The following is a 23,720-nucleotide window of genomic DNA, read 5'->3' on the forward strand; positions in this document are numbered from 1 at the left end:
TATATGTGTGTGTGTGTATGTATATATATATATATATATACATACACACACACACACATATACATACACATATCAATCAAAGTCTCCACGTATAAGAGTAGCAGTTGAGGTGGAAAGGAAGTTTATGGACCAAATACTTAACTCCCTGAGAAAGGAGAAGGAATTGGCCTGGAGGCTGATAAAGAGCTGGGATGAGGATTTGGACTGAGAGGTAAAGATGTATGGAGTAAACCTCAAAAAGGAGGGGATGGTTTAACTATCATCTTTATTCCAATGAATCACAGATTTATATATCCAGCCCCAACCTCTCCCCTGAGCTTGAGTCAGAAGCAAAAACTCAACCTGTCCAAAACAGAATTCATCATCTTTTCTTCAAACGTACCCCTCTTCCGCACTTTCCTTTTTCTGTTGAAGGCCTTTTGGAATACAATTCTTCCAAGGGCAGCTCGGTGGTGCAGTGGATAGAGCACCAGGCTTGGAGTCAAGAAGATTCCTCTTCAAGTTCAAATCTGGCCTCAGACACTTACTAGCTGTGTGACCCTGGACTAGTCCCTTAACTCTGCTTCAGTTTCCTCATCTGTAAAATGAGCTGGAGAAGGAAATGGTAAACCCCTCCAGTATCTTTGCCAAGAAAACCTAAATGGGGGCCTGAAGAGCCAGACAGGACTGAAACAACTCCACAGCTGTAGAGATTCTTCAAAGTTCCTAGGTTTGTCATTTCAGTATTATCCTCAACTCCACATTGTGCCTCAGTCTACCACCCTCTGACACTCCACATATCCAGTTAGTTGCTGTTTCTTGATATTTCTTCCTCCACCACATTTCTTATATCCATCCCCTTTACAGCTCCCACCTTTGTTCAGGCCCTCATCCTTTCTTTCCTAGATTATTGGAACATCCTTCTAATTGGCATCACTGACTCAAGTCTCACTGCATTTCAGTCTAGTTTACATAATATTGCCAGTGATTTTCCTTAAGTACAAATACAACCATGTAGCAAATATAATCAGTGGCCTCATTTTGCTTTTACTATGTATAATATTAAAGATCCTATTTTATTATTATAAGCTTTGACAAACTGACCCCAACCTATCTTATAAACCTCATTGCAAATCATCCCCCTTCCTTTACTCTGTGACCAGCCAAACTGCCCTCACTGCTCCTCACACACCACACTCTATCTCCCTCTCATCACCCTTGCTCTGGTAATCTCCCCTACAAGGACTGCACTCCCTCTTCCAATCCACCTCAAGTCTCAGTTCAAGCAACACCTTCTACAACAATTCTTTCCTGACCTCCCCTCCACTGTGTCTTCCCTCTCAAGTTACTTATGGTTAACTTCTTTACTTACTTGTATTTATTCTCTTTCTGTTTTGTTTACTTATAGAATGTACCTGTTGTCTTTTCCATGGGTGCAGGAATATTTTTATTCTTTGTACTTATTCCACCAGCACCTTGCGCTGTGCTTGACACATAGTAGGTGCTGAATAAATTTTTGTTGATTAATGGATGGATGGTGCAAAGAGACAGTATGGAAATAGGATTGAGGAGCAAGGAACATTTATCTGTCTCTCCTCTTCTCCACTTAGTGTATAAAGAAGTCGTATAAGAGGAGCCCTCACGTACTGGAGATAGTGACTTTTAATAATCCCCCGTTTCTCCTTGAAATGTCTTTCTTTTGCATTTTTGTTGTTGTCATTATTTTTAATACCAATGATGATAATTTATGACTGTAAAGAATGGAATACCAGAATCTGAAGGCTTAAGGTTGGAGGTCACCCAGAAGGCAATGAAGAGACTTATCAGTGGGTACAAAGAGACTGAAGCATGTAACCAGCAAAGAATTGTACATGGAAGATGCATAAAGGGTGTCATCACAGAAACGTATGAATAGAAAAGAAACTGGGCCAGTCATGTACTAAGAGCAAGGGAGAACTGATGGTCAGCCCCTATCCTCCATCAGAATCCAAGCAATGGCATTTAATCTAGAGAGAGGCCTTTAGCATGTTGGGTGAGTTCTTTGTAGTATGGCATGGTCCAAAATGGACCAGGAGGTGCAATGCCTATAATACTGATAATATCACAGGTCCATCCAAGTATTTATTCAATGACCTTAAGAGAGAAAACCTAAAACTGAGACATTTGAGATATAAACCTTGTGACCTTTTCTCTTTGGTGCTATGCACTAAATAACTACCCACAGACTATGAAATACTGTCTCTATTTTGTGATTTTTTTATGGTGTCTTATTTACATTCTGTCTTTTATTTTTTAAATGAATCTCTTCTGTTATTAAAGGAATCTGTAAGCAGATATGTATTATTTAAATAATTTATTCTCCATGTTAACAAAATATAAAACGTAGTAATAAGTAGGTCAGTCCAAGAGAGTATTATTTTTCACTGGGATTTGTTGAAATATTAAATGCTATTATTTTTTTTCTTTTTTCATACTTGGCTTTATATTTTGTTAATGTTAACATTAATTTCATGCACTTTTGAAAGCACTGGGTAATCTACTATTAATTATCTCGATTGACTGTATATAGTTTATTCATTTCACAGAAGTATGTCCAGAAAGTATAAATTATAATAATGAATAGCCCAAGTGGAACTAGCACTCAGTGCATTGTTTTCTATATGATAAGTGCTTAATAAATGCTTATTGGATTGGAGTATTGAAACATAACTTAAAGGTAAATGTCATCCTCATCATCCTCATCATCCTCCTCATGATCCAAACAAACTCCAAAGACAAATGTTCTCTAAAAAATAATGCATAATATGCTATCTGGAGCTCTCTTTCATACTGTGTGTGTGATACTGTTTTCCATGAAATTCCTACATTATAAATTAATCATATCCTTCCAACACGGTGCCTAAAAGTCATCTAGTTATTGCTCACTGAGTAAGACAACTTCTGAGGTGTATTCTGAACATCAAGCCAACAGGTACCATTTTGTATGTAGTATAAAGCTCTCAAGATGATATGTAGCGTTAGAGTTGGAAGAAATTTCCAAGGCATGCAGTCTAACCCTCTGATTTTATAGATAAGGAAATTGAGATTCAGGAAAGTTAAATAAGTTGCCCAAGATAGGCATCAGAGGCAGGATTTTAACCTAGGTTCTTGGATTCCAGAGATAGTTTCTACTCAGTGGAGATACATAGACAATACAGTGGAAGACTCATCTTCCTCAGTTCAAATCTGGCCTCACACACTTACTAGCTGTGACCCTGGGCAAGTCACTTAACCTTGTTTGCTTCAGTTTCCTCATCTGTAAATTGAACCTGAAAAGGAAACACTCCAGCTCTTTGCCAAGAAAACCCCACGTGGGGTCATGAAGAGTCAGATATGACTATAAAATGACTAAACAACAGTAGCCACAAATATACAAATATGTGATGAAGGTCAGCTGTCGGTTCTCACTTGGAGCAGACAAAATGGGATAGATGGAGCAATTTCTAATTTGAGAACCAATCAAGCATAAGCCTGAAGCGATGCTGGGTCAGTAAAGGCCTTCTTTCATCAAGCTGAAATGTAAGTTCTTGGGAAGAGCAGGAATATTTATTGCATAGGCAGGGATTCAAATCCCCAGGCCAGGCAGCTCTGTATTGTAGTGGCTAGAGAACTAGTCAGAGTTAGGAAAAACTGAGTTTGAATCCTGCCTTACAAACTGCATGACCCTACATTCTCTTCTGTGGGCTTCTCTGACACTGCGTTCTCTTGATTTTCTTCTAATCAATGTGATAACTCCTTTTCTGTATCATAATCTATATCACATCCACTAACTGCGGATATACCACCAAGGCCCTCTTCTCTTCTCTTTCATTGTTCTCTCTTGATGATCGCACAGGCTCCCATGGATTTAATCATCCTCTCAATTTGCATGGCTCACAAATCTCTATATCCAGCCGTAGGGTTGCTCTTGAGTTCTAGTAATACATCTCCTACTGCCTATCAGATGTTTCAAACTGAATGTTCTATGTGCATCTCACATTCAACATGTCTAAAAACTGGACTTTGCTATTTTCACTTTAAGCCTAATCTTATGATTAACTTACCAATTTCTTCTGAGGATACCACCGTTCTTCTAGTCACCCAGGTTCTCCATATCAGTTCTGTTGTCCATCTTGTATCCCTGTAGTAGAATGTAAGTTACTTAAGGGCAAAGACTATCTCATTTTTGTACTTATATCCACAATGCATAGCACTTGTATATAATAGGTACCTAAATAATGTTTGTTGAATTAAATTTGATCTGAGTCTCAGTTTCCTCATCTGTAACATAAAAGCATCAAATTAGATATCTCTAAGGTCCTATTCAATACAACATCACAAGATGGTTTGCCTTGTCTAAAGAGGGCAGAATTAGTAACAGTGAGTGGAAGTTATAGATAAATTTAGAATCGATATAAGGTAAATTTTCCTAAAAAATCCGACTGATTCAGAAGTGACATGGACTGCCTTAAAGTGTCTTTAAGCTGAAGTGTCTCAGAAAAGATTCCTGATCAGTTACCACTAGTTATACAAGATGATTTCTAAAGCCCCTTTCTGAAATTCTAGGAGGATAATATGCTAATTTTATGTGCTTCCCTTTAACAAATTGGCCAGCTGATTCAATTAACTTTTTTTTTTTGAGGAAATCTGGGTTAAGTGACTCGCCCAGGGTCACACAGCTAATAAGTATCTGAGGCCACATTTAAACTCAGATCCTCTGGACTCCAGGGCCGGTGCTCTATCCGCTAGACCACCTAGCTGCCCCTCAACTAACACTTAACAAAGGCCAAAGGCAAAGCAAAAAGAATAATTTCACAGCATTCTTCACTCCCCGAGAATCCCTTTCCCCCAGGCACTCAGAGTATTTATAGGGAGAGCGGGCACAAATTTAAAATACATTAATAGTGAGGCACATGAATAGGAAACACAAATGGCCAAGGCAAGTCATAGCTGTGGAACTGGAGGCCTCAGTTTCCATCTAGTTACTGATGAATGTGTAATCTGTGTCAGAGGGGTAGCAGCACAGGAGAAAATTTGGAACACAAAGTTTTAAAAACGAACGTTAGAAAATGTTTTTACATGCAACTGGGAAATGAGATATGCAGGGAATGGGGTATAGAAATCTAACCTACCAGAAAGTAAGGGGAAAGAGGATAGAGGGTCAGGGGGGTGATAGAAGGGAGGGGAGATTGGGGGAAGGGGTAATCAGAATGCATACCATCTTGGGGAAGGGGAGGGGAGAGATGGGGAGAAACTTTGGAACTCAAAATCTTGTGGACGTAAATGTTGAAAACTAAAAGTAAATTAATTAATGAAAAATTCTTTAGAGAAAAAATGGCAGCAGCATCTCTGCTAAGCTGGAATGCTCCTCCACTGGCAGCACCTCTTTGCTGCCAGCTATACCCTTTCAGAAAGGACAGATATTCTTAGCCTTCAGTTTTGAGGCACTAGTTGTACTCTGTTGTATGACCTCTGCAGGGTTTTCACCTCCCTAGGCAGAGGCAGCAGTACAGAGAGATATGTCCTCACTTCCACCAGGCTCTTTTTCTTGGCCAACTTTCTAGCTCAGGGCAAGGGCTCCTCAGTAAAAGACCTGTGTCTAACAAATAGTAATTAAACAGTACATTTACCTCATATATGTGGGCTTGGCCATAACCAATCAATGGACATTTGCCTAATAATCACAAAATATTTCTGAGTTTCAGGGCTCCCAAGTTTCTAACCATAAAGTTCTCTTGTTGGTTTTATGCAAATGAACAGGTGGGAAACAAGGCTTCTTTGGGATGCCTTTTTTGGGTTGTGTTTTAATATGCAAATCTCGTATTTGTTTTTGTTTTTTGTAATCAACAAAACTGTCAGTCTGAAAGGGCCACACCCTTATATATGTATACCTAGCACTTAGCAGAGTAAAATATAAATTCTTATTAGTTCTATTCCATTCTAGCACCTAGAACAGGGTCTGACAGAAGAGTAAGTGCTTAATAAATGCTCATTGATTTAAATTCGGTTACTTTGTTGAAATAGGTAACATTGTCTACAGGCATTACTTGTTTTGACTAAATTGGTCAGGTAGTAACCATTGTGAAATGATGGATAAAGAGCTGGCCTCTGGGTCAAGAAGACCCAGTACTGACATGTTTACAGTGAAACCCTAATCAAGTCACAACCTCTTAGTACCCTTAGAAAACTCTCTGAGTCTAATAAAGTCACAAAGAAGGTACTGATCTACACTGACAGATGGAGTTCCTTATCCTAAGGTGTCATATCTGGATCAAAACCCAAACAAAATTAATCAGTAATTGGTTGTTGTTGGTGGGGGTGTGTGTGTGTGTGTGTGTGTGTGTGTGTGTGTGTGTGTGTGTGTATGTGGATGGTTTACCTGTAAATGTAGATATCCCTAGATCCTCCTATTACTAGTCCTATTACTAATGATTGGTTTTTCCCCAGAATTCTTTAATTTATTAATACATAATATAATTCATTTTTTCATAGTATCAAAATGTATATTTTTATAATAGGAAATATGGTGTGATAGAAAAAAACCACTGAATTATGTTTACAACCTATGTGACCTTGGACAAAATGTATTTGTTTCCTCCTCTGTAGAATGAATGGCTTGGCGTAGATTATTTGTAAGTTTCCTTTCCCTTCAAAATCCCAAAAGTTGTTAGTAATACATATTTCCATCCCTTGTTTCCTCCCTGTTCTTCTCGTGTTTTTGGACTTACCTTTCTCATCACCCATCCTTGGCCCTCTGGCAGGTAACTGAAATGAATGCTTTTTCCTCAACTGTTGAGTCCCCTAGTGCCTTGACTTTCTTTCATCCTGATAACCCTAAAATCTGGATAACCTCTACCTCCTTCTTGGCTCCTACCTCTGAGTTGCCAAATGCCACTGTAAGTCATCTTGAAAATTATATTGACTGTAACCACTGCACATGCATTAAATCTAACCTTAACTGGACCTTCATTGCATCATGGCAGCTTTCTTACTCACCTCTTCATGGCTATCAGTGACACTCCCCACAGTGACTATTCTAAAACTACAAATTTACTTCCCTCTTCTCTCATTCCCAACAGGTAACCTTGCTTCCTATTATTGAGAAGATTGAGGGTGTCATCATAGAGCAATATGACAATGCCTCACAATTCTTCTCCTTTACTCATTTAAATTTTCCAGTTTTCTTGTCTCTCTCTCTCTCTCTCTCTCTCTCTCTGTCTCTCTCTCTCTCCCTCTTCCTTTTTCTCTCTCTCCTTCTGTTTCCCTCTCTCCTTTGTTTCCTCCTTTCCTCCCTCCCTCTCATCTCAGAAAGAAAGCTCTCAAAGGGAAAGCTGGCCCTAACCCCTCCTAACTATACCTTTCATTCTTTCCACTCCCATGTGTTCCATAACCTTGCTTCAATAGTCATCACTTCTCCCTTATTCACCTTTAATCTCTCCGCCTATAGCTGACTCTCAACCTAAAAACAACTTATCTGAAAAGAAAAAAAGAAACTTTTCTTACCTTGCTACCCTTTGAAGCTATCATCTTGTCTCTCTCCTTTTCCAATTTCTTCAAAGCTTTTTGTCAGGGGTATCAAACTTGGACCAACAGGCACAAGTGGCTGAAAAATTCCTGACTGCAACCTGAACCAGATTAAAATGTAATTGGGAAATGTTTAAAAAATAAATTTAAAATGCAATACAACAGATAATGTTAATTTGTGGTTTTTTTTGTAGCAATATGTGACCATTAGGGATCTGTTTCTATTTGAGTTTGACACCACTTTTAGAATTATCCACAATTACTCATTAGCCTGCCTCCTTGCCATCTATATACTGCTCAACCCCTTGCAATCTGATTCTGTTAAAACAGCTCTCTCTCAAAGGCCACCAACAATTTCTTGTTGTTAAATCAAGTGGCATTATTTTTTCCCCTTGTTCATAGCCACCGATTCCACTGTGACAATTGACCCAGCCCCACCCTCCTTTTTTTTTTTTTTTTGATATACTCTCCTTTGGAATTTGTTAAGCCACAGTTCCATGATTCTTCTCCAGTCTGACTATTCCTTTTCTATCTCTTTTTCTGGTTATTCATCATACTCCCACCCTTTAAAAAGACTTCCTCCAAGATTCTTTTCTTGGTTCCTCTTCTCTTGTGTCTCTATACTTAGTCCTTAGCAGTCATCCACTCCCATAATTTCAAAGATCACTTCTATATCAACAACTTCCAAATTTCTGTCTCCTCTCCCAACCATTTTCCATGACTCCAGTCCTACATGTCCCTTTTGCTATTTGTTGATGTCCAGTCCTGTCTGATTCTTCCTTACTCTAGAGATGCTGGAGGGGTTTTCCATTTCCATTTCCTTCTCCAGCTCAATTTATAGATGAGAAAATGAGGCAAACAGGGTTCAGTGACTTGCCCAAGGTCACATAGCCAGAGGCTGGATTTGAACATTGTAGTTTTAAAATAGTCACTGTGGAGAATGTCACTGATAGCTATGAAGAGGTAAAGAAAGCTGCCAAGAGGAAATAAAGGTCCAGTTAAGGTTAGATTTAATACATGTGTAGTGGTTACAGTCAATATAATTTTTAGATAATGTCTATAAACTGCATCCTGATTCCAAGCCCAGTGCTCTATTCTCTGTGCCATCTAGCTGCCCTTATATTCCCCTTAGCTAAAGATTTTCAAGCAAAGACTGGTGAACCACTTGTTCGGATGAATTATAGAAGGAATTCTTTTGCAGGTATGAGGTCCCTACCAATTCTGAAATTCTGCAATTTTTTTATGTTAAATGTTCCACTGGTACTTCAACCTCTACATGTCTAAAATAGAATATTGTGAGATTGTGTAGTTCATTGGAAAGAACCCTGGATTTGGAATTAGAAGACCTGAGTTCAAACCCTGACTCTACTGTGCTGTGAACTTGGGCAAGTTATACTCTCTCAGCTTAAAATTCCTCCTTTGTAAAAAATAAATTAATAAAAATAAGAGGTTTAAAGAGAGAACCTGCAGATCACGTTCCTCTCTAACCTTGCCCTCCCCCCAATTTCTCAATTTATGTTGATGATAACGTGATCCTCTCAGACACTCAGCCTTATAACTTTGTTTGACTCCTTCCTTCCATCACGCCCTTCATCAAATGATTGGTCCAGTTCCTTTTAGTTATACCTTCATTATATCTTGGTTTTTTCTGTCTTGCTATCTGCACTTCCATCACAACCACTTTCATCTTTTCTTTCCTAGACTATAATAGTATCTTCCAGCTCTCCTTTCTGCCTCTAACCAAACCCTTCTTCATTCTGTCCTCCACACTGCCACCCAAGTTGTCTTCCTAATGTACTGTTATGATCTTGTTGACTCTATTCAAAATGCTCATTGACTCCCTCAAGCATACTGAATAAAGAATAAACTCCTAATCCTGCTTTTGCTCTTTTTTTCTTTGTATTTCCATTGTTTACACAATGCCCAGCACATAGTAATCGCTTAATAAATGCTTGCTGGTTGATTGAATGATCATCTGGTAGCCAAACTTTTAGTGTTGAGCTTCCGCACACTTGGGCTGACTCTCAGGTTATAGACAAAAAGGACCATCCCTGAGCCTGTTAACAAAGCTCTTCCAGCTTGACAGCACTTGCAATGATCCACACTAGAAGTAACCCACAACATCATTGAAGTAGAGTGAGAAGTAATTCTGTGATAGCAGAAACAGTACTAGAAGTCACGTCAGGAAATACCTCTGATGCTTACTAACTGTGTGACCATTGACATGGTATTGAATATCTCTGAGCCTCTGTTTCCTCATCTATAAGATAGTGCTGATAACACTATAGTCCCAACTGTACAGGGTTGTTGCGAAGGTGAAATCAGATAGTGTCTATAAAGTGCATCCCCAAATTTAACACATATGAATGTCAGCTGTCATTGTTAGAGTAAACTTTTGTGGAAGAGGAGAGCTTTATAGAGGGCTTAAAAATATACAGCCATTGGTAGAAAAAACTAGCCATTCTTTCTACAATTGGCAATATCATGTCAATGATTTACAATCCCCACCAATAAAAAAGACATCCAGCCTGCTCTTACCCTGTTCAATTCTGCTTCCAACTTAATATCCATTTGTATTATATTTCCAAGAGATATAGACACACCTGCATGTCTACATATATTACATGCAGCGAGGTGGTGCAGTGGATAGAGGACCAGACTTGGAGTCAGGAAGACTCATTATCTTCCTGAGTTCAAATCTGGCCTTAGACTCTTACTAGGTATGTGACCCAGGGCAAGTCTCTTAACCCTGTTTGCCTCAGTTTCCTCATTTCTAAAACGACCTGGAGAAGGAAATGGTAAACCACTGTAGAATATTTGCCAAGAAAACCCCAAATGGGGTCACAAATAATCAGACATGATTGAAATGACTGAACAAAATATACATACATCTTGGATGAGGTAAATGACTTTGCAAACATTGAAGACCTATTTAAATATCATATGTTGTTGATACAATCATTCACTGATGGATTCGCTCTATACATTGCCCATTCAACTGTATTTCATAGTCAGGACAATAGGTAGGTTTCCTCTAGTTTTTTTCCCCAAGGGGATGGTTAGGCCAAACTTTTGAGTATCAGCCAGGTTGGCCTTCCTGCTGCTCCTTACTCATGATGTTCCATTTCGCATATCCTTTCTTTACCATAGCCTGTCTCTCATAGCTAGAATGCATTCCTTCCTCATCTTCATGTCTTAGAATACATTACTTTCCTTAAAAGATCATTTCAATCATCATCTCTTACATGAGGTCTTTCTTGAACTACCCCCCCCATTTTTTGTGTTTATTTCTATATATTTATATGGACATAGGTCATCTCCTATCAAACAAGATATTTGTAAAACACTTAGCATAGTGTCCAGCACGTAGTAGGTGCCATATAAATGTTTATTCCCTTTTCCTTCCCCCTACATGTCAAGGAAAGAGAGTAAGTCTTAGGGAGTCAAATGAATTTCAGAGAGGTTAAGTGACTTGCCCATAGTCACCCAGCTGTTAAGTCCCAGAGGAGTGATTGGGACTGGTTTTTCAGACTCCAAATTTAGCATTTTTTTTTGTACACTGTGCCTCCACTAGCTTCTGAATCTTATCTTTGTTAGCAAAAATGCTACATTGGTTCTTTCAAATTGCCACTTCTTTTGAAAATGTTTTTTCTTCTTTCTAGTATAACCGATATCAACGCTATGGAGCTGAGGAATGTGTCCTGCAAATGGGAGGAGTCCTCTGCCCCAGTCCAGGGTGTGGAGCAGGCCTACTCCCTGAACCAGAAGTGAGGAAAATCACATGTGAACCAAGCAACGGCCTGGGCTGTGGGGTAAGGACAGACTCTACTACTTAAACTCATCAAATTCCTTAGATTGGTATTTTGGTTTGAATTGTTTGTTTGATTTCCTTTTAACCTGAGAAATTTTTTCACCGAGGTCTCTTTTTTTTTGAAGTGTCTAAAAACTAGAATCCAGTAGCCCAGGTAGGAAGACATTACTGATATGTCAGGAATGCTCATACCAGACATCTTCCTTCTAATTCATTTGAGAGACTGCTGATCTAAGTACTTCCTATAAGCAGTTGTCAATGACAAGGCCACTTCTTGAACTTTTTCTTCCAATGCTCAGCAGATTCTCCATGAACCATTTATTATTGTGCTAGTGGTGCCTTTAAGTAGACAGGAGTAAAAGAGAGATAGAATGTCCCATCAGTGATGTCCCAGTGACAGCGTTTGTGTAAATACTTGAAGAAATAAAATGAAGATTCATACAGAAATGTTGAAATTGTATTGTGTCATAAAAACTATTTTAAATAGAGTTGAGCAGAACTAATGGTGCCTCTTAGGGAAGCAGAATCAGAAACACTGAAAATATTTGTTCTAAGAGGTCAAACCAAATGTCCTAGACAGAGGCTTCAGTGAATATCCCGGTAAACGCTGGAGGAAAGGGGGTGGAGGGAAATGTACTTCAAACACAAAAGGCTTACTAAATTACAGGTTGAAATGACAAATGGATAATAATCCTGATATTAAATTTAGTGCAGACAGGAAAACAGCTTATAAAATGCTGTTGAATTTTGATGGGGAAGCATTTCTTTTAAAATTGAAACTTAGGGGAAGGCTTGGGGTGGGGCCTCAGAAATATCAGGGACGCAGGGGCAAAGCATAATTGTTTGCTGAGCACAGTAATTCACCTGAGTGTAGAGTAGCATCTGTCGACCTTGGTAAAACTTCCTACCTGTCCATGCAGTGGGGCATGTCAAACACAGCATTCTTTCCCTAGGCTCTTTTAACTGGTATAAAGCTAGGAAGGAAAGGAAATGGAGCTGGTAGAGAGTAATGAAAAACAAGAATGACTAAACAAAAAGTAATGCCTCCAGATTAACTTTCATGATTGCATTAAAATGAAAGCTCAAGTAAATTTGGCTATCCTCAGAAATTATGGAAATCAAGCTATTTTTCAGCTTCAGTCATCATCGTTTTGCCGTACAATCCATGCTGATTATATGTGGTCTAAGTGGCCTCCACAATGCCAGCTTTAGGGAGGCATTGAATGTTTCCTTTTCTGGTCTTTCCCTTCTCTGAACACCTATAACATTTCTTATTAAAATCACACCAGGAGCATTTAGTCATATAGCAGCTTGTATTTTTATTCATCTTTTAATGTATATCTATTTAATTTCTTTAGATTATAAACTTCGGCTATATTTTTATACATATTTACATTCCTCACAGTGCCCGGCAGGGTGCAATGCAGGTATTATTTTTGCAAAAATATGAATGAATAAATGAGTACTATTAATACAGAAGTAACGATTTAATGTACAGATAAGCCATATCTGCTATTAAATCAGAGAATCTCAATGTCAAAGGGAATCTCAGAAGTCATCCATTCAAACACATATCTGACCTGGAATTCTTTATGCAACATACCTAGCAGTCATCTAGTCTTTACTAAAAGACTTCCACTGATTGGTAACTACTTCCTTCCAAATGTCTTCTCAACAACTCTTGATTATTAGGGTGTTTTTCCTGATATCAGTCTGAAATCTGCCTCTCTGCAGTAGCCACTCATATCTGTGGCTCTGCCCTATGGGGTCAAGGAAACAAGGTTTTAAGAGAGTCTTTCACATGACAGTAATTTATTTACTTGAAGGAAGTTGTCATATATCCTCTAAGTTTTCTCAAAGCTGAAAATCAGTCATTCAATTAACAAATATATATTCAGTGCCTACAAAATGCTAAGAACTATGCTAGGCTCTCTAGACACAAATACAAAGACACAATCCCTCATGTTCTAGTGGAAAAGATTGTGTATGTGTGCGGATAGACGTAAGTATATACAAAGTCAATATTTAAAAAGTAAATACAAAATAGTTTTATAAGGGGAGCACTCACAATGGAAGTTCTGCATATCTGGACAGTGCTTGAATTGTGTCTTAAGGAGAGAGAGGGATTATATGATGTAGAGATAAGGAAGGAAGGCATCATAGCAAGATTTTGAAAAGGCAAGGAGATGAGAAATGGACTATAAGGTACAAGGAAGAGAGAGAAGGCCAGTTTGGCTGGAATGCTAATTAATGTGAAATGAGACTCAGGAGGTAGAATGGAGCCAAATTCTGTAGGGTTTCAAAAGCTAAACAGAGTAATATTTTATTTTACAGGCAACAGGGAAACACTGGAGTTTATTGAGTAGGGGAGTGATGAGTGACATGGTCAATTCCACTTTTATAGAAAAATCACTTGAGTAGCCATGGAGGGTGGACTTGCAGTACAGATAAATGTGGAGCAGGAAGACCTTCAGTAATCTGAGTGAGGGGTGCTGGAGGCCTGTGGATATAATTCACCTGCAACAACAGCTAGATTTCTGATCATCTGAGTGAAAAGTACGTTTTTGTCTATTTGTTTTTGTTTTGTTTCCTATAAATTGAATCCATTTCAATCTAGTGGTGATGGGAAGCTCTCATTCAAAGAGTAAACTGGAAGTCTGGGCTCAATCCAGCTCATCATTTTTCTGGCTATAAATATGATGCCCAGAACTGAACATGCTAGTCTAAGTATGTAGCAGCATTCTGCATTCCTGAATCCCAGACACTACACTTCTATTATTTTTTTATATTTTTTAATGACTTAATATTTTATCCCCCCCCCATTACATGCAAAAATAATCTTTAACATTTGGTATTTTTTTTAATTTTGAATTCTTCCTCCTTTCCTTACTCCCTCATTGAGAAGGCAAGTGATTTGATATAGGTTATACATGTGTAATCATGCAAAACATATTTCTGCATCAGTCATACTACACTTCTATTATTGCAGCCTAAAGATTTCATTAGCTTTTGGGCTGCCATGCTGCACTCTTCAATCTTGTTGAGGTTGCTGTTCACTAAACCTCCAGGTCTTCTTCAGATGGAATATTGTTTATCTCTATCTTCTCTTTTCTATACTTGTGCCTCGGATTTTTTGACCCAAAGTGCAGGACATTACTTATATTGATCCCTTGTCTTATTGGATTCTGCTCACAGTTCTAACCTCTTGAAGTCTTTCTGGATCCTTGTTCTTTCATCCAACATAGCCGAAAGTGCTTAAATGACTAGCTCACCAGGAAATAGCCTAGAGTATGAAGAATTAGTCATCTTCTTCCCCTTGGTGAAAGTTAGGACTATTTACCCATTTTCCCTCTTGCAGTCCATCTCCTTATCTCCACAGTTTTTCAGAGATCACTATCATTAGCACAGCAATCCCTTCTGAAAGAATTTGCTGCCCCATGTGGTATTTCATCTGTTCCAGAAGAGTGGACCGTTTTAAAGACAGCTAGGTTCTTTCCAACTATTTCTTCACTCTTCTTGTATTTCAGTTCCCCTGCTAGACATTTTTATCCTATATTCTCCAATCTAAAGGAGATTAATTATTCTCAATTAAGAATATAGAATCAGAATAAGAAATGAATAGTTCTGCATTCTTTTCCATTATTTACTGGAGAATCAGAGTGGTATGGGGGTGCAGTGGATAGAGCACCAGACTTGGAATCAGGAAAACTGTGACACTAGGCAAGTCACTTAACCCTATTTGCCTCAGTTTCCTCATCTGTAAAATGAGCTAGAGAAGGAAATGGCAAACCGCTCTAGTGTCTTTGCTAAGAAAACCCCAAATGGGGTCATGAAGCATCAGATACTAATGAAAAACAACTCAACAGAATGGTATAGTATAGACAGCCATGTTCCTGGAGTCAGACAGACTTGGGTTCAAGTGCCATCTCTAACATTTACCAGATATCTGATTAAAGGCCTCATTTCCTCATCTCTAAATGGGAATACCTATGCTATCTTCTTCAGAGTGTTGTAAGAAAGATTAAATGTAGGAATATGGGTAAAAGGCTTTGCAAAAACTTAGTACTATCTAAATGTCACCTATTCATAGGACCATAATTTTAGAAATTTAGAGATAATTTAAATGTCACAGGTTCAGCCACCTCATTTTCTCAAGGCAGAAATTGAATCCCAGAAAGGATAGGTGTCTTACTCAAGGTCACTAGTAAATAAAAGAGCTGTAATCTGAACTCAGAACCTCTGACTCAAATCTAGCATGCACCACACTATCTCTCATTTTTAACAAGCCATTATCTTCAGCCCACCTATCCCCTAACCAATGGACCTATCACTTATTTGACCTTTATCTTCTCTGAAAAGTAGCTTTTGCACAATGTTTGAATTGGTCAGTGAGTTCACAGTACAGCCATAAATGTCTCATTGGGTGGCTTGCCTTCTTCTTCCTCTTCAAATTCATTTGTTTGTGTACCAAAAATTTTATATTTGAGAGCATATCTCCCATTTAAGTCAATTTTACCCATCGAGTTTTAGGCCTTGAAATTTTACCTATCCTTTCTCTCTCTCTGTCTCTCTCTCTCTCTCTCTCTCTCTCTCTCTCTCTGTGTGTGTGTGTGTGTGTGTGTGTGTGTGTGTGTTTTAAATGTACTCTTCCAAAACAAATAAAAATATTCAGATTATACACAATGTTCCTCTCTTTCCCTGCAAGCCGCAATCTGGACCCAATATTTTACTAATGTGAACAATTCCTAATATAAAAGTTTCCTCTGCTGATCACTTAGTAGCAACCTATCTGTAATTTAGAGTCTTAGTTGCCTAGATCTAATTTCTTAACTGCCTGATTGCCTAGCTTCTTAACCCCAAAGTTTATCACATGAATTGTCATTATTTTTCCAAGACTTGTTGAATTAGATCACTTTTGGAAATGAAGAATATTAGTTATGATTGCTAATAATTTCTCAAAATGTTGGATAGCTGGAAATTAAATCAGTAGTAAAAGGAAGCTGCTTTCTCAAGCTTCACTCACATGGAAAATAATAGCAAGTCATATTTACTACTGGACACATTAAATTTAATCAATTACATAAGCAGAGACTAATAGGACAGTTTGTTTATCTGAAATTCTGCAAAGTAGAGCTCTCCATTAACCATCACTTCTATGTATCTACAGGCAAGGATAATGGATTTTCATAGCAATAACCCAGGGCACAAGGTCCTGCAGTTGTGTCTAAATCATTATCCAATATCAAATTATGTTCACTGCATTTTTAATGTTAAGTATATTTCATTTAAGGGACAGTGTGGTACAATAGAAATCACCATGTTAGCAGTTAGGGATAAAAAGAGTAAAGAGGGGAGAGACTGGGAGTCAGAGGACCTGCATTTTGAATTACAGTTTTTCCATTAACTACCTCTATTATCTTGGACAAGTCACTTTAACTCTTTAGATTTCAGTTATTTGTAAAATGGTGATTTGGGACTAGATAAGTTCTTAGTCTTTTTTTGTCATGGACCCCTTTGGCAACATGGTGAAGCCCACAGACCCTTCTTACAGCAATGTTTTAAATACAAAAGAAAAACATGATTACAAAGGAAACCAATTATACTAAAATGGTGATGAAATATTTTTTCCTAGTTCTAAGTCTATGATCCTAATGTCATTCACTGAAATTGTACTGTAATACTTCATTGTAATTTGTAGGCAGTCTTGGTTTCTCAGTGACCTATGGTGGCACAGTAAGAGGTCTGCCTGCTCCACCAAGGCTGGAATGACTTCCCATAGAATGGTACTTGCCATACCTGTTGTCTGAAGATAGGCCTAGCAAAGTAGAGCTATCGATCACCTAAAGTTTGTTCCATACACAGTTAGGTTTTTAGTCCCAACAATTCATGAAGACTCTCTACTAAGGAGTGGCTGCGTTATAATCTAGTATTGTACAATCAGCACTGGTGAAATCACAAATCCCTGAAATGCTGAAGTGAGCAAGCAAGGAAGCATTTACTAAGGATCCAGCCCAGTCAACTCTTCATTTCCCTGCCACTACCCTACTTGCTGTTAACTCTAGCACCATCATGGCCCTGGCCGGATATTCTCTGCCTCCTCTCCCCTTTCGGATTCCTTTTGTGTGTTGTCTTTCCCCTCTAGATTGTGAGCTCCTTGTGTACAGGGACTGCCTTTGTTTTTCTAATCTTTAGCCCCTGCACTTGGCATAGTACCTGGCACATAGTAGTTGCTTAGTAAATATTTATTATATTGCATTGTATGCGCATATACATATACACATATATGCAAAATGTGTATCATATTTGTAATAGAATGTGTATATACCTTCCTGGAGTCAAGAAGCCTCAGACTGTATGACCCTAGGAAAGTCACTTAACTTCTGTTTGCCTTAATAGACTGGAGAAGGAAATGGCAAAGCACTCCAGTATCTTTGTTAAGAAAACCCCATAGACAGTATAGTCCATGGGGTTATGAAGAGTAGGACATGACTGAGCAACATACACATATAACACACACACACACACACACACACACACACACACACAAACATCCCTTCTATTCATTAGACTACTCGTGTTGAGCAGAAGGTTGGAATAGCTCAGAGAGGCAACCTGGTTTATGGGAATGGTGGTTGGTTTTGGAATCAGAAGGACCTGAATTGAGGTCTTATCTCTGACACACATTAGCTATATGACCATGGACAAGTCACTTAACCTCTAAGGCAGGTCTTTAACTGTACATTATAGAAGACTTGCTAATCTGCCTTAAGGGAATTAATTTCAACATGGCTGAAATCACAGGTACAGATTAAAAAAAAAAACTGGAACGGACAAAAACCTGAATTCTCCTCCTAACTCTTCCATTTAATATGTATTTAACTTGGAGCAAGATACTTCACTCTGTGTACTTCAATTTCCTCTTGCCTTAAAGAAGTGTTAGAGCAAAAAAAAGAAGGTAGACCAGTCATGTAGTGAGACGGAGGGATAACAATTGATTTTTCTGAATGATGCACTGGTGTTCACATCCCATAGATTTAAAAAAAATCCAGACAGTGACCTCCAGTGTCTTTTCAGCTCCTCAGGGTTATGGCAAAGGCATGACCTAGAACTGCAGAGGATCAGAAGATATGAGTAGGCTAGAACCAATGGCACCAGTGTTGAGTACGCACATGGTTGAAATCATGGATGCATCAAAATTTTTGCAGCATCTGGAAGAAAAGCAAATATTGGACAGTCCCTTCAGGTTAATGGAACACTCCTCTCCATTGTCTATGTCAGCTGAGAGATCCAAAGTCTTCTCTCACTCTTGCTTCTAATTCTCCCCAACAAACCACCAGTTCACCCTGTCTGATCACAAGAGCAGGGGTTCCTAAGTGAATTTTATTATGACGGGATTTCTTGTTTTTTTTTCAAATTATCCAGTACCATTTGCCTGTTAGTGTCTGATACACAATTAGCAGACTCCTAATAATATACTAGTGGCTGTATCTATAATCTGCCCACTGTAATCTTCCAAAGGTCTTCCAATGAAATCCAGCTTCTACATCCTTCTCACATGTTCTCATCTCTCCTCTCATCTGGTAGTCAGGAATTCCCTGCTTGTGTTTTGCCTTTTGGTTGTGTCTTTGTTTTCCTCCCAGGATAGTAAGGATTTAGCACTCTTCACCAAGTGATTGAATTGCTTGCCTTTTCACATCGAAAGTCACTGTCGAAAAGCATTTATTAAGTGACTGCTTATTTGTATACTTTTAATGGTGCACACAAATATGACATTCACGATATAGGGCTGTGTTCTTTTCAAAGACGCAGAAAAACCAGTGAAATGGCCTCTCACTCCAACAGTGCTGCGGTATTTCCAAATATCAAGTTTTTATGCCTTGATGAGAGCCACTGAGCTAAATAAGGAGTTTTGTGAATTTATAAAACTTCTTGCCTTTGTGTGCACTAGGATGTCTATTTTGACAGAGGGTGAAGCATTTATTTACAATGATAAGCAGAGCTCAACCAAGAATATATATTGAGGTCAACTAGTCTGACCTCACCCTCAACAATATTTTTGTTTTGTTGTTGTTGTTGCTGCTCATAAAAATATTAATTGATTTTCTAAGATATTCACATTATGTTTTGTTTTGGTTTTGGTTTTTTTGGTCTTATTGCTATTCATCAGACCTATCTCACTAACTTTTATGGCTGAGATGTAAAATGTTGACATGTTTAATGCTGGAAAACAGCAACAAAATATGGCCTACATCATACTCACTGACCTGGCAACAGAGAAAGCTGGGGTAATCCAGGCTCATGCATACTCTATAAATAAAACATCTTTATCATATTTGGTTCCATCCTGGGATATTGTATGTCCTAGGAAATGATCTTTTAAAGCCATTTGGAATTGGAGAGTGAGATTTCTGTCATGAATTAGAAAGCTAGGAAACAGGGCATTAACCAAGAGTTTTATTTGTTCATTCAGATTAAAACTGAAATCTCTAAATCATTAGAGATTAAATCTCTAAATGGTCTTAGGGATCCATTTTACATCAGTAAGATGAATCTTAACAGATTAAGATGAAGGTATCTGCTATGGTTTAAAATTACTTTATTGCACAAATATTTGTCAAAGACCTACTGTGTGTAAAGATTCTTCTTGAAGGTTTATACTCATCACTGTCACTTCAAAGCTCTTTTCAAAGGCACATGCTGTGTATGTATTTGCTTCTTTGTCAGTCCTAAAATGGGAAGGAGATGAAGACAAACTCAAATGCAACATAGTGATTCAGCTAGAGTCTTTTGAGTAAAACCTGAATGACTAGGCTCCAATCTTTTCCTTTTTCTCTTCTTTCCCTTCCCCTAACATCCCCCCTTTTCTTTTTCTCTTCTTTCTTTTTTTTTGTTTAGCATTAATGGAACTTTGAAATTCAAATTATGCATGAAATCAGTGCTAAAAGAATACTGTAATCTTTCTTTTTCCTTTAGAGTTATTTTTAATTTTATGGCCATATGTAATTTAATAGTAACTTTTATGCTGAAAGAATTTGAGCTTTTATATTAGTTTACTTTTTAAAAAACCTAAAAATTAAAAACCTAGCTCAGAGTACATTTTATATGGACAACTTTTCAAGGAAACACAAAAAGCACAGACATTTTTCATTATTACCAAATGCTAGGCTGCTAGCTTCTGTAGTAAGCTCTAGGCAGTAATCATACCTTGCCTCCATCTATTGACTGGTCACTTTAGCCTATAGAAAACAGAATTGCATCTTTTCAATGCCTTATGCTCCAATTCCTAAGCAAGTTGTTTCTTAGCTAAAATATGACAGACTTTCCATAAAATGACTGAAATACTATTTTCCTGATCATGTATAATACGATTTGCAATGATCTGTGAAAATGGGGAACTCTTACTTATGTCAGTATACTATGGCCTTTTAATAATGTCCTAGCCTAAAATAACGCAATACAAATAATAGTTTCTTCTAGGACATATTTATCACTAAGAAATGGTTATTCTCAATAGCAATACCTAGAAACATTGCAGTGCATTGACCTCTGGATATATATGAAATACAAAGGTCATCTGTTCTGTGGGAAGCCATTCTGCCATGATTGATAGAATCTTTTCTGTTGCCACAATTGGTTGGAAAGTCAAATGAGAGGTTTTTTATGCATTTTAGAATAACCAGTGTTTTTTTTTGTTATTGTCTTTTTCACTTGTATTGAAATACTTGTAAAAGTGGCACAGGGGACATTGAGAAAACAAGTCAGGTATTCCAATAATATAGTCAGGTCCACATTTTCTCTTCCTGTCAGAAAAAATGAAGGAAAAACCGTCCAAATACAGAAGATTTTATCTGATAGTTTTTTTTTAACTGATGAGCCTTTCAATAACACGTTCTAAGAAAATATCACTAGCTCTCACTTTAATAAAGACTGTTTTTCCTGGTCTTTGTTCCAATTATAAGTGAAAAGCTATGAGTCATTGGATAATAGAATTACTAGACAGTACTTGAGAAGCCTCTAAGTCCAACTCCCTCATGTTACAGATATGGATACTGAGGCATACAGAGGTTAAAGACTGCCCCAAGGTCATACACGAGGATAGGAGGCAGAGCTATATCTTTCTCCACTGTACCTTGAAGAATATATGGAATAAGATTGTTGTTGTTGTTTGTTTGTCCTTCGTTCTCGAAGAGGACCATCAGGGAGGTGATGCCATGACGTACAAGTGAATTGGATTTAAGTGAGGGAGGGCTATGCAAAGTCACCAGCCTCACTTTCTCCTCCTGAGCCATCTGGGTCCAGTGGCAAGATATAGATCAAAGGTGACTGGAGGTGACCCTCGTAGAATAAGGATAGACAAAAGGGAAGAAATTTATTCTGTAGGGAAAGTGGGTGGGGGAGAGGTGTGTCACAGTAGTAGGAAAAGACCAGTCATGTTTAAATATAATTACTCGTATTAAGTATTGAGTTGATTGTAGATAGTAAGCTCCTAAACATTTTTATGCGACCTTCTAAAAAATTTATGCATATGCACGCATATTATTAGCCAACTTTTAATTTTTTATCTTTAAAAATTGAGTTTCTTTATTCATAATTCAAAATTTCAATGGATCCATCTTTCATAATTTCTAGTAATACTATAGCAATTAGAAATGCAGGCAGTTTGGCGGCACAGTGAATAGAGTGTCTGGCCTGGAGTCAAGAAGACTCATCTTCCTGAGTTCAAATCCAGCCTCAGACACTTATTAACTCTATGACCCTGGGCAAGTCACTTAACATGATTTGCCTCAGTTTCCTCAGTAGTAAAATGAGCTGGAGAAGGAAATGACAAACTACTCTAGTTTCTTTGTCCCCGCCCCTTCCCAAAAACCAGCTCAGGTCACAAAGAGTCAGACATGACTGAAATGACTATAGAATAGTAACGATAAGTGAAAAACCTAGATCATTCATAGATTGAGACAAACAAACCATTTTTTATGTTTTAATTTAGTCAAGTTACTTTCTAAATATTTTTTTCTGAATTAGCTGTTTTTGAAACAGAACTCTATATATTGGTAGAGTTGTCTGATATATCAATTAGTTTTACCAAACTGGTTTTTTTACCCCTCTTTTTTATTCTTTGTTGTGAGAGGAGGCTCTCTGCGAAGGGGAATAAAATATTAGGAAATATAGTTGATGTAAAAACAAAGGATCGATAAAAATTATTTAAAAATAAAAAAGAATACAGGATCATCTCCATATCACAAAAAGCCATGGGGTAGGACTGTGTAGGGCCATCAGGTTTTCTTCTCTAAATCCAACTGTGGTTAATAAAAATATAGCCATAATAGCTCACGTTTAGATAGAACTTTAAGGTTTCTAAAATATAGATCTATGGTAGTATCTGAGTTAAGAAAAATATTGAAAAGAAACATGTGTTAAATGGGTAGACTGTTAGTTTATTAATGAAAAGATTAGCTCATTGAAATATTTCAGCAACTTTTTATTTGTCTATAAATGGGTACCTTTCTGCTTTTCTTGACTGTCGATCATAAGTAAAATTACAAGCCTAGAGACTTCCTTTTGTAAACATTTAAATTTCATTTTTTCCAGTTAACAAATTTACTTTCTCTCGGTACAACCTACCTTTATAACAAATGCACATAGTCAAGGAAAACAAATTCCCACATTAACCCATGTCCAAAAACTTCATATTTCATCTTAACCCTGACTCAGTCACTTCCATGTCAGGAGATGGGCAGAAATCATGGTTGATTATTACGTTGATCGGAGTTCTTCAGTCTTTCAAAGTTGTTTCTCTTTATAATGGTGTTGTTATTGTACAAATTTCATCTACCACTGCATTAGTTCATGTAAGTCTTCCTAAGGCTACGGAGGTCTTAGAAGTAAAAACGAGACTCCTCAATCTATAGTCTCACAGATTGATAATTGTACTGAATAGATCAGATCTCAAAGAGGCCCTTCAAGAGGGATTTGGTATTAGATTTAAACTGGGGCTGTATCTCTTTTATGAGGGTAATGTCCTTAGATACATTGGAGAAGAATCCATGATCAGCCCAACGAAGTCACTGATCCTATGGCCAGGAACAGAGATGGAACCTAGGAGTGTGTGCTCAATATGCACAAAGGAGCCATGTGGGTATTGAGACAAGTTAAACCTCTGTACACTTTATTTTTTTCTATTGTGTAGTACCTTGACAATTAATTGGAACACACAAACAAGTATATAGATATAGATATCTTTATATACACACACATATATATGCATATATGTACATATATACACACATATATAACATATATTCCATTTTAAGTTGTAATATTTCCAAAAGAATATTTATGGTATCACATATATCAAACTCGTTGTGACAAACCCAAAAAGTATGACCCA

The 23,720-nt window shown here is 37.7% G+C and overlaps 1 protein-coding gene across 1 annotated transcript in view; it reads left to right on the top strand.

Annotated features, from left to right (window-relative positions):
• PRKN (parkin RBR E3 ubiquitin protein ligase) overlaps nt 1-23,720 on the top strand; it is a 1,915,523-nt gene that overhangs the window by 1,612,135 nt on the left and 279,668 nt on the right. The window contains exon 9 of the mRNA XM_036765946.1: nt 11,184-11,333. Coding sequence (XP_036621841.1) covers nt 11,184-11,333 — 150 coding nt within the window. The remainder of the gene's footprint in view (nt 1-11,183; nt 11,334-23,720) is intronic.

Source organism: Trichosurus vulpecula, chromosome 7 (genome assembly GCF_011100635.1).
Source record: "Trichosurus vulpecula isolate mTriVul1 chromosome 7, mTriVul1.pri, whole genome shotgun sequence".
Taxonomy (NCBI): Eukaryota; Metazoa; Chordata; class Mammalia; order Diprotodontia; family Phalangeridae; genus Trichosurus; species Trichosurus vulpecula.